We start from the raw sequence: 12167 nt of genomic DNA, 5'->3' as shown, positions 1-12167 counted from the left end.
ACTATAGAGAACTGGTAATAATATAATAGACAATAAATATGGGTTGCAGAGCTGTATACCACACAATATAAATTTGATCATGAGTGAACTTGGTGGGTCCTTGTGCTAAGAGCTGCACTATAGTATAATATATATAAAAAATATGTTTACCAATTTTATTTTTATAGTTGTTTTAGAATTTGGTACTTAACTGGCAAGATACAATATGAGTGAATGTTCTGTGCATAACACTTTCCCAGTGAAAGGACACCTCATGTATTTCCACTGGATGTCAGTTAAAATCAGTTAGTTTTGTGTATGTGTCTTTGTGTATTATATGGCATGTGGGTATGTGTGCATGTGTATATGCAGATAGATAAAATCACTATAATGTTCTATGTTGTCATGTTTGAAACTGGCATGGAGCCAGAAATACTTGTATGCAGAGGGCGATGTGATCAGTGTAATGTTATTTAAGAAAAAATGTGTCTTGGGTCAAATTCATCCCTGATTTAAGTAATTGGAGTTACGGCAGGGATGAATTTGACCCTTTGATTTTTGTAGAAGTAAAATGTTGTTAAACCCTGGAAGTCTTATTTAGCAAAGAGAGGATTAAACTGGGCAAATAATTGATTTTTTGGTTCACTGGCTGAATCAAAAAATTGGAACAAAAAATTGTTTTGGTTTCACCAAAATGTTTTGTTCAACCCAAAACATTTTGTTCCTTTTTTGGGTTTTTTAACATTTTGTAAAAAATAAATTTAGGCAAATTTCAAAATGAAACATTGTTTCAAAATGAAAAATTGGAATGTTTCATTTTAAAAATATCAAAACAAAATGTTTAGACAAATTCAAACTTTAAGCCCCACCCCCCACAACTTTCCACTTAAACTCTTTGCCAAATTCAGCCTAAATTCACAAATAATTTCAGTTGACCTGTAACTGCATTTTTTGGCAAGTAACACGTGAATCAGAAAAATTTTGCCCAGCTCTGTTTATTTTGAATAGACAGAGCTCTGTCTCATTGCTGCAGGAAGTCTACAGCAGGTGAGGCACCATTTCAATCACTAATTCTGAATGTACAAAAAGGGCCATTCTGGAACTCGTGTTCTAGGAAGATTATGCAATACTCCTATAATAACCTGCTGAGGAAAAGTGTATGTAAAGTTCTGACGTGTCTCACCGTTCTCCACTAAAGCCTGGCATGCATATACATCTCAACTCGCCTTGGAGCTCAGTACAGTTGCCATAGTTGTAACAAGTGATATTTCTCTTCTCATTCCCACAGACTGCAGAAGGTAACTTGATGCGCCTAGATAAATAAGAGGCAACAGCAGCAGTTAATATCTATTTATTTCAGGTAAAATCTAATTTTCCCTCCATTTATTTAACACCATGTAAAAATGCTAGTCTGTTTCAGCTGTATGTGTTTAGGGTTTCTATTTTACAGATGACTTGCTTTAATAAGGCTTAGACTTTAATAGCATTGGGCTCACACAGAGCTGTACTTTACTCCACAAATGTGCCCATCAGCTTCGCAGGGTGCCCAATCTGGCTATAAAGCAGCACATAGTTGTGAAGCTGCAGAAGGACGCAATGCATGTACTCAGACATTTTCTAAGGGCTGCACAGTTTTCTTGGAGGAAGCAATGCTCCACTTGTCTGTAGCTATACAACTGCTATCTGGCATACTTACTACCTTTGCTGCTGCCTGGATAATAAATCAAATGAAGCAGCAGAACAGAGTGAAATTCCATTACTAAAGGGTGTGTCTACAAACAAAGGAAAGCTACAGCTGAAGTGTAATTCACATTAATTCAACTTGCTTTCCCAAGCTCCACTAATACCGATTTAATAATTTACTATGAGGCAAACAATGGGCCAAACCCTCCCCTTAGGTATGTGACTTGGCACTATTTGGTAGCAATACTATTTAGCAGAGCGTTTATCTGATAGAATCTATGTATAGGACATAGTATGTCAAATGGAGAAACAAAATTTGGTAGTGACTCAAAATATATAGTTTTCAAGTCTCAGTTTTAATGAAATTAGAGGGCCAGATCCTCAGCTGGTGTAAATCAGTGTAACTCCATTGAAGTCAGTGGACTCTGACTGGAAGTCAGAGATAGTAATCCAGTCTCTGTATCAGCTAAGAACAAATAGCTTAGCCAAGCTGAAGCCTATGTATCAATTTTTGGTATAGCAGCAGACCATTTAGGAGAGGAAGGGCATTCAGTATTTTGTGTTCAAGTTTATTGGAATAAACCTGCATGTCCTTACTCAGGCAAAACTCCCACTGAAATCAGTTTCTGTTGTCTCAAGTTGCCATGTATGGGGCTGAAATAAAGCCAAATCTGGTCTCCTCATTATATTTCAATTCTGGACAGTGCAAATTCTGTGAGGAAAAAGATTTCCTATTATTTTGGCCCCATAAATGTCTTCCAGGAACATGGAAAAAAGCCTTTTCAACAAACAAACAAGATGAAATTTTGCAGTGTCTATGTGAATTAGGAACCTAAGTTCTATTGACTTGGGGACTTAAGTTCCTAAGTCTCTTGGATGTTTTTGAAAATGTTACCCAAAGACAAATGCAAAGTCCATGTTGTTTGGATTTACCTGAATACAACACTATCTACAAATTATATTGTGGTTCCAACAGAATTCAAATGCATGTCCCTACTGCAAATTTGTACAATTTCCCTAAATTCCTTTGAAATGTTAATGTCTGTGGGGTAATAATTCTGCAGGGAAAATCTAAGTTCTGATATACTCTTAAATTTAGGTTAATGTAACTATGGTGCTCAGAGGTGTGAAAAATTCCCACTCCTGAGTGTCATAGCTATTCCTACAGAATCCCTGGTGTAGATGCCACCACTCAAGAGGTGGAGTAGCTACAGTGACAGAAAAACCCCTCTTTGCCGTAGGAAACGTCTGCACTGTAGCACTACATCGCACAGCTATTGAGCTGTGGCTATACCACTGTAAGGCCTGTCGTGTAAACGTAGCCTAAGTATTAATCTAGGATTGATTCAGTTTAATTTAAACACATTGGAAAACATCTGACAGGTGAGCTCTGATGGCAGGAGTTTCTGTAGCTTATTTATAATACCTGCAAAATTTTCCAGAGAAGTTACCAGCACACAGGCAGGAATAAGTGTTAATTCCATCTACGCAAGTTGCCCCATTGGCACACAGGTGACCACGGCAGTTGTCTATGTTCTCTTCACAGTTTACTCCAGTGTAACCAGGGTCACATCTGCACTCATACGATGCAATTCTGTCAGAGCAGTTTCCATGGATGCAAGGGTTTGAAAAGCACTCATCAATGTTGGTTTCACAGTGTGCACCAGTCCATCCCTTGGGACATGTACAACGATAATGACTATATAAGTCTTCACATATCCCATCATGCATACAGGGATCTGAGCTGCAGGCATCCAATTGTAAACAGCCAGTAACAACTGAATTTGCAGATATTTTGAGGAATTGCTCTTCTTGAGGTTTTTTAGTGTGGCCATCGTAATTGTCAAAGTACGAGAGATAAATGCCACTGATTTCTATAGTGCTCATGCATCCTCTTAGGCCATCCAGGTTGTCAAAAGCTTTGTCAGCCACATAAATGTCTATTTCTTCTCTTAGAAAGTTGATGCTTCCTGTGGCGACTGTACTAGTTGCCGTGTCTTTTTTATCATCTATATCAATGTGCCATCTAGACGACTGGGATAGGGGTTCTATCATCGAGAGAATCACTTGATGCCATTTCCCATCATTTACTGGCTGTGAACTAGAGAGGGTCAGCACATAAAAGCTGTTGCCACTTTGCAATTGAAACACCAGCTTGGTGTTCTGAATGCTAATGGCAATGAACTCTGGTTCCTTCTCAGCATACAGCAGTATCACGTCAGCATCCCTAGTCCGAAAGCCAAATACGATATTGGTGAGGTCTCTCCTTATCTTCCCATTGGTTCGGTAAAATATTGCACTGCTTCTGCCGCTAAACACAGCATTGGCAACACCTGTGCAAAGATAATAAATAATATCTGTTGAGGAAGCAGGCCGATTTTAGATTGACACATGTGCAACAATTACCCTACTCCACTGTGCCAGGCTGCCTGCCTCTTGTCATTTAAATCTTTCCATTTCTTGCCATGAGGAATGCTAATTCTAAGCAGTGTCAATGTTACACCTCCTTGCCTCTCATTTTAAAAAATAAGAGTCAGATGCCAATTTCAGCTGAGGATCTAGCCCTAAATGTTGTAAACCCACGGACATCCCATGTTCTTTTGTCTAAACTTTCACTGTCTCTTAGGCCGCAAGATCTTTGGGAATTGTGACCCCCACTCTGATCAGGAGAATCAGGAGAAACTCCATGGAAGGCAGTAGAGACATACTAGTGTAAAACAAATGTATCTGAGATCAGAATCAAGCCCTGTTTCTTTGTCTTGTACAATACTTAACAAATAAAAAATAACAAAGGCCCAATCCTCAGCTGGTGTAAAGCAGCAAATTGATCTACACCAGCTGTTGAACTGGGAAAATAACTTTGAAAAGGTTCGTCAAATTCAGGCTGAATATAACTTTAGTGGCTGGTCTTAATTTATGTGTGTGTTTTGTTTTGTTTTTGCAGGAGGGTAAATAAGTGATATTAGCCAATGGTAGGAATTACAAAGAGTGTCTAATAATTAGTTCATGTTACAGTGTTGTTACAATACTTGCCTGAATTTACAATCCTTGTAAACACCCAGTAGCTCCAGAACTGCAGAGGAATAGAAACCCTCCCTCTTCCATTTCTCTCATTCATGAAATAGTATCTTAAGGATTTTTTTACCAAGAAATTTAGAGTGATTATGATTATATAAAGCAACAATTTTTTATCCTGATTCACTGTCACTGGTGCAACCAGTGTAAAACTAATATAAGGAGACTCAGGCCCATGATGTTGAAGTTCCTTCAATTACATACTGGCATATTTCACAGAAGTTTGGATACTATTGCATAGAAACAAAGACATAATTAATGATATATATCTGTCTTTCAGGAGTTTATGGAAGTCCATTATGGAAAATCCCTACCACTGCCACATAAAAGAGCACTGAGATCCCAAGGTAAAGACTGCTAAAGATGTAAATTGCTTTGATTTTAGCAAAAGGAAACTGCAATTACTTCCCCTTGGTGTCTCTCTAAGTCTGGCTGGTCCCTCTGGGATTCGCCACTGGATCCATAGATGGTACAGCCAACAATGCAACTGCAAGTGACAGGTGCCTGTCCATAAACCTGTGCCCCTTGGGAAATGCCAAATGATGAGGTAGTGGACCCCTTGGGTGAAGGAAATGTCACCAGAAAAGCAGATGAGCCAGAATCCTGTTGGCCAATGATATCCACTCTACTGGGACTTTTCCATTTAGAAAAGATGCAGTTGCAGACTCGATAAGTCAGGTGCTTCCTTCAACTCGGAGTGATGTTGCGGCTAGAAGCTGCACCAGCCTATATCAATAGTCTTGACCTTCTTCTTGCCATTGGAGTTCTACAATCCCTGCCGAAAGAGAAGGTGGAATGTTCATACTAAGTTAACCAGACTTGAACTGAAAGACCATGAACTTCGGAAAAGTCATAATTGATACAGAACCATATCTATTAGGTGTTGGTATTGCACTCCTCAGTCAGACAAGACTTTCAGAAACGAGATCACTAGATGAAGTAAACTACCACTTCTGCTGGTCTGGGAAATCTGAAAATGAATCAAGGATATATGGTGTCAGATTTGCCGTCAAGAAGTCTGTACTTAGTGCATGTCCCCTGCCCCCCAGCATTTATTAATGAGAGACTCATGTGACTGTGAATACAAACTCGGTAACCCTAATTTTTCTGTCCATCTATGGACCAACACTTGACTACTCTAAATAGCAAAAAGATGAGTTCTATTCTCACCTGGAACAAATAATCAAATATGTCCCCATAAGGAACAGACTTGTTCTCGGTGATTTCAATTCCCATGTGGGTAAGGACTGGGAGCATTGGAGCACATCATTGCCCAACATGTCACAGGCAGCCTTAATTAAAATGGCCAGTGTGTCCTTGAGTTTTGCGCCTCTTGTGAGCTGAATACCTATTTTGCTGGCAGCAGCAGCTGTAAGGTCACATGGAGGCACCACCGCTCCAGACACTGGCATCAGCTTGATCACAGAAACATTCACGATGTGCTGCATGCTCGATCAATGCATAGCGCTGATTGTGACACTGACCATGCCCTGTCAGGGCCGAGCTCCAATTACATCTTAAAAAGATCCATCGTGCAATGCCAAAAGGCAACTAACTCTCAAAGATGTAGATAAAGCTATCAGAGATTGCACCTGGGAAAGCAGCAGGCAATGATTAGATACCTCTGGAGCTCCTGAAGGAAGGCGGGAGGAAGCTTGTGAGTGACATCCATGCACTTCTCTGCACCTGCTGGGAAGAAAGCCATATACCCCAGGATCTGAAAGATGCAAAGATAATTACTCTACATAAAATAAAGGGGACAGAGCAGACTGCAACAACTATCGAGGGATATCTTTACTCAGCATGGCCAGCAAGGTGCTTGCAAGGGTCCTGCTGAAACAACTCCAAGTCCTTGCTGATAGAGTTTATCCTGAGAGCCAGTGCAAGTTCAGAGCTAGACGCGCTATGACTGACATGTCCTTAAAAATGCGCTTGTTGCAAGTAAAAAGCTGTGAAGAACATGCACCTCTCTATGTGGCATTCATTGACCTTCAAAAGGCCTTTGACACGGTTAGCAGGAATGACAAATACAAGATCCTGTTGAAAATTGGCTGTCCACAAAAAGTGCTATTCATATTTAAGAAGTTCCATGAGGGAATGAAGGCAACTATCCAGTATGAAAATGAAACATTGTCTGAGTTTAGCATTGATACTGAGTGCCTACTGGCTTTGGCATCTTCTTCTCTATTCTTCTTAAGTACACTCTCAGAAACAATCAATCTGCTGTACTAATTGAATCAAGGATGGACAGCAGCTTGTTTTACATCAGGCGATTTCAGAGCAAAAGGCATGTCACCCAGCTCACTATTTGGGATCTGCTCTTCACAGATGACGCTGCATTAATCTCTAATTCAACAGATGAATTGCAGATCATGATGAATAAGTTCTCTGATGCATGTATCAAGTTCGGCATGGTAATTAGTATTAAGAAAACAGTTGTCATGTCAAAGGCACTAACATCCTATCTAAAATCTACATCAGTAACGAAGCTCTGAACAATGTGGATCACCTCTGCTATCTTGGCTCAACTTTAGCCAGCTCACTTAGCCTTGATACAGAACTTGATGCGTGAATCAGCCAAGCTTCAGTTACCTTTGGCAAACTTACCTCACGTGTCTGGAACAAGCTGCTAACCTTGAATACAAAGGTGTCCGTCTATTAGGCTTGTGTCTTCAGTACCCTCCTTTACAGCTGTGAGAGCTGGGTCACGTATTCCAAGCAGGAGTAGAGATTGAACAGCTTCCACCTTTGTTGTCTCAGAAAAATCCTTGGGACTAATGGATCACTAACAATAAGATCCTTGAAAGAATTGGCCTACAGTCTGTGCAGACTATGCTGGATGCTCGCAGGCTTCACTGACTGGGACACATGGAGCACATACCTCAAGGTCATCAGCCAAAGGTAATGCTCGATGGCCAACTGAAGAACTACCCGCAATGCAGAGGAAGGCTAAAGCTCCAATACAGCAATAGGTTAAGCAGGGTCTTAAGAAATTCAGCATTCCCACTGACAACTGGGAGAGCTGTGCCCATAACTGCTCAGTCTGGAGAAGCCGGGTCAAGGCTGGTTCAGTCATTGTGAAGAATCATCAAAGAGCCTAGGCTGAGGCCCGTAGGCGAGCCAGGAAGCAGAGCGTGCTCCAACCCCTATCTAGTGAGTGGACCTGTAGCTACTGTGGGAAGGTCTGCCACTCATGCATTGGGCTCTTCTCCCACACAACTGCCATGCACACTGAATGACTGACTTCGTTGTGTTTTCTTTCATATGTCAAGATGTTGGATGGCCATATATAATGAGTGTTTATAGTCCACTATAATCAGCTAAAATTATGGATAAGATATTACCTATTTTAATGTTTTAATCAAAGAATGTGTGATATTTTGATTTAGGTTATAAATATAACTATACCTTTTAAAATACAAATATGTGTTTTAATATTTACTCTAATTGAATTCTTTTTCCTGTCTCAACAACAACATGCATCATATTGATATGTTTGCAGGTTACTCCATTTCCTCTATGCTAGAAACCTTTTGATGACCAACTTTTTTATTCCTAGGAGTCAGCTGTTCTTAACTGCTTCCATTGCTTTTTGTGTACATTAATCCTGCTTCACAGCATTGTGGGGGTATTTTTTGAAGGAAAAAAAAAGGATCTCTTTTGAAGAACACCATAACAAAACCTTAGCTTGCTTTTTAAATTCCACTCCATTTGAAGGGAGGAGAAATAGAAAAGAGATATCCAGCATGTTGGTTAATGTTCTTATGATAAGTAGTGGTCATTAATTTTCAAATGAACCAGCATCTTGGAACTCCGGTGCTCTTTATTAAGATACCAGTTTAAATTGCTATAGTTCAAATGCATTGCTGGTGTTAGGATGCTTAAGATAGCTTTTAAAGATGTTTTACTTTAAGAAAATGGACTAAAGCAGTGTGCAGGAGTATGTCATCTGGCATGTCTTTCCAGGAGGAGGGAGAACATCTTAAAATTAATCCTCTTATCTCCCTGCAGTGGCACTCTGATGGAACAAAGTGGTCTATTTTATAAACATGCCAAGTAGATGCATCGATTAACTGAAGAGAAAAGCCCTGGCAGGCAATATCATCTGAATTCACACTCCATTCCTTTCAAAATGGGAGGCCTATTTTAAAAAAGGGGCCCAAGATTAATTGGATCTTAATTTGTGATCAGGCATAAGTGATGGATGAAACTTGAATTTTACTATCTCATTATTCCATTCATATTACTCTTCATAGCAGTGATCAGGATTTTATTTATTATTATTTATTTTATTTTATTTTATTTATTTAATTAATTATCATTATTAACAACTAAAGAGAAACAACATTCAGACAGTTATATGAAGATTGGAATGCTTGATTTAATTGAAAGGCTCATGAAAATCAAAGTTATCTGAAGTTGTTTCAATTCCCAAAAGGCTGAAGGAATGATTGAAATGTACGTACATTCAAATCCTTGGTGTACCAGCTGGCATTGTGCTTCATGAGGACAAGGGCTGAGCTCACACCACTTAACTTCCTCGCATGCTTTCCCTGCTGTGTTTGGGGGACATGTGCAAGTGAAGTCATCCCAGATAGAATAGCAAACGCCGCCATTGTGGCAAGGGTTGGACTAAATGGAAAGATTAGAGACAATCATGGTATTAGCAAGTGGCATTGGAGTGCCACACAAAGGAATGCAGGATTGCTTGGCAGAAAATACAATTTTGTTTACTTTGGATTGAAAGCTATAAAGCAGGGGTGTCCAAACTTTTTTCACCAAGGGCCATATGCGATAAAATACACAAACAGCCGGGCCACTCACTCGAGATGAAGTACGTATTGCCTCACCTGGTTTATTTAAGTAAGTAAACTAAATCAATCAGCCTACAACACTGCTTTTCATGAATGGGATTTTTTTTTTAGAACAAAAAAGGTTGGCAGTTCATTCTCAAAACAACTGCCTCTGATTGCTTCTGGATGGTGGTCCTTCTTGACAGACCTGGAGGGGGTGGGGATATAAAATAAATTATATACTATATTTCAAGCTTGTTATGCAAATAAGTTTGGATTGTCAACAGATCAACTAATATTTGTTTTAAAAATGCTATCAACATAAAATGATTACATTTATTAAGTAATAGGGCTTAATAACACATGGAACGTGTAATATATTTTGAACTCAGGGGAACACGGTTGCGCTCAGTGGGAACAATGAAGTTGCGCTTTGGCCTGCAGGATTGCTGGCAGGTCCGGAGTCAGTTTTGTGGTTGAGATGCGAAGGACGTCACAGAGATGGTCGTTGGTCATTTTGGTTCTCAATCTGCTTTTGTTCAGCGTCATCAGAGAAAATGTTTGTTCACATATGTATGTTGAGCCGAACAGACTCATCATTCTTTTTGCGTGGCGTCTCATCAGAGGAAACTTGGCTTCTTCCAAGCTCCGGTAGAAGTCAGGTAAGGAGAGAAGCTGATGTTGATTCTTCAGAGAATCATCACACTGCATTTCTATAAGTTCTAATTGCAGACTCTCTTCCACTTCTGCATTTATCATGAAGGGAGTCGCGAACAGCTTGATATCGTTCTCAATGGTAGAAAAATCTTGGAAGAGCTGAGAAAATTCTGTCATGAGAGATGTGATCACAGACACATATTTCCCCTTTTTATCAGTGAGATCGGCCTTTGGAAACGCAGATCTGATTTCGGACAATGTGGGGAAGTGCGCGACATTGAAGGTGCGCAACTGTGCCTCAAACAGTCGGAGCTTCACACAGAATGCTTTCATGTGTGCGTGAAGCTGCGGTACGAGTTGGTCTTTGCCTTGTAGGTTTTTGTTGAGTGTGTTGAGGTGTTCAGTGAGATCAACTAAAAACGCCAGGTCTGCCAACCATAGAGGGTCACTCAGCTCGTGAAGAGGTCGGTCCTTTTCTTTCAAAAACTGGTCGATCTCTGATCTCAGAGAATAAAACCGCCGAAGCACGGAGCCGCGACTTAGCCAGCGCACTTCTGAATGGTAGAGCAGGTCCCCATATTCAGCATCAACGTCAGTTAAGAAAGTTTGAAATTCTCTGTGGTAGAGTGCTCGTACTCGAATTATGTTTACCGTTTTCACAACAGTGTTCATCACATCGCTAAGCTGTACTGTCTTGGCACAGAGTGCTTCTTGGTGGATGATACAGTGCATTTTAACTGCCTCACCTCCGCTCTCCTGCACCTTGGCACACACCATAGAGGCCATTCCTTTGCGCTCGCCTGTCATAGCTGGAACTCCATCCGTTGTAACTCCACACAACTTGTCCCATTTAAGCCCTATCTTGTCAATTGCATTTGACACAGCTTCAAAAATGTCTTTACCCGTTGTTGTGGTATTTAGACTGCTGAGATCAAGCAGCTCCTCCGTAACGCAAAAGTTATTGTCAACTCCCCGCAAAAAAATTAATAACTGTGCGGTATCTGTGGCGTCTGTGCTCTCATCACATGCAATGGAGTAGAAATCAAAAGCACACGTTTTGTCTGACAGTTGATGTTTTATGTTGGCTGACAAGTCTTCGATTCGCCGCACAACTGTGTTTCTTGATAGGCTAACGCTGTCGGATTCTTGACTTTTTTCTGGGCACATTATTCCTGCGACTTTAGTGAGGCACTGTTTTATGAATTCACCATCTGAAAAAGCCTTCCCATGCTGGGCAATGAGTTGAGCCACCTCATAGCTGGCTATTGTGGCATTTTCTTGAGTTTTTTTGGCACAGGAAAAATACTGTTGTTGAGCTAGCAAGATAGTTGTCATCTGCTTAACCTTCTGTTCTCGTTCCACACCAGTGTAGGACATGTAGGTCTGATGTTTGGTTTCGTAGTGTCGTCTTACATTGTACTCCTTCATCACTGCGACACTCTCATTACAAATCAAACACACACACTTCCCCTTGACTTCCATAAAGAAGTATTCATTTTCCTACCGTGTCTGAAATTTTCTACACTCACTTGCTATCTTGCGTTTCTTTGGTGTTGTCATTTTCAGTGCGCTGTGGCAAAATTTTTCTTTCCTTAATTTTGTTTTGTAGAGGAACTGCCTTGATCAACTCAGTAGCTCCACCTAGAGTTAAAACCAAGAAGTGCAATACCGCCAGGTTTCATGTGCGGGCCATATTCTGGTATATTTTTGGAATTTGCTGCGGGCCAATTAAAAATGGATCGCGGGCCGCAATTGGCCCGCGGGCCGTAGTTTGGACACCCCTGCTATAAAGCCTTACAGGTGTCATGAACTGATAGCAGGTTTAGTAAATGGGTATCCTTACCTCACCTTTTCATAACCCCCATATATTTTGCTGCTGATGTCCATGATTTTCAGCACTTTTCAGCAAAATCTGCTCTTACCAGCGTGTTTATATGTTTAATTAAGATGTCACTACTGCCCCATACTGCATGGGAACAT

General features: G+C 40.4%; 1 protein-coding gene across 1 annotated transcript in view; it reads right to left on the bottom strand.

Moving 5' to 3' along the window:
• CRB1 (crumbs cell polarity complex component 1) overlaps window positions 1–12167 on the bottom strand; it is a 103498-nt gene that overhangs the window by 40123 nt on the left and 51208 nt on the right. Inside the window, exons 8-10 of the mRNA XM_067538270.1 lie at window positions 9204–9369; window positions 3089–3995; window positions 1163–1291 (exon numbers count right to left, since the gene is read on the bottom strand). Coding sequence (XP_067394371.1) covers window positions 1163–1291; window positions 3089–3995; window positions 9204–9369 — 1202 coding nt within the window. The remainder of the gene's footprint in view (window positions 1–1162; window positions 1292–3088; window positions 3996–9203; window positions 9370–12167) is intronic.

The sequence above is a fragment of the Emydura macquarii genome, unplaced genomic scaffold (genome assembly GCF_026122565.2).
Source record: "Emydura macquarii macquarii isolate MOO-44397 ecotype Brisbane River unplaced genomic scaffold, CSIRO-AGI_Emac_v2 contig_480, whole genome shotgun sequence".
In the NCBI taxonomy this organism is placed as follows: domain Eukaryota; kingdom Metazoa; phylum Chordata; order Testudines; family Chelidae; genus Emydura; species Emydura macquarii.
Note: the sequence above shows the minus strand (reverse complement) of the source record. Positions and strands in the feature narration are given on the sequence as shown.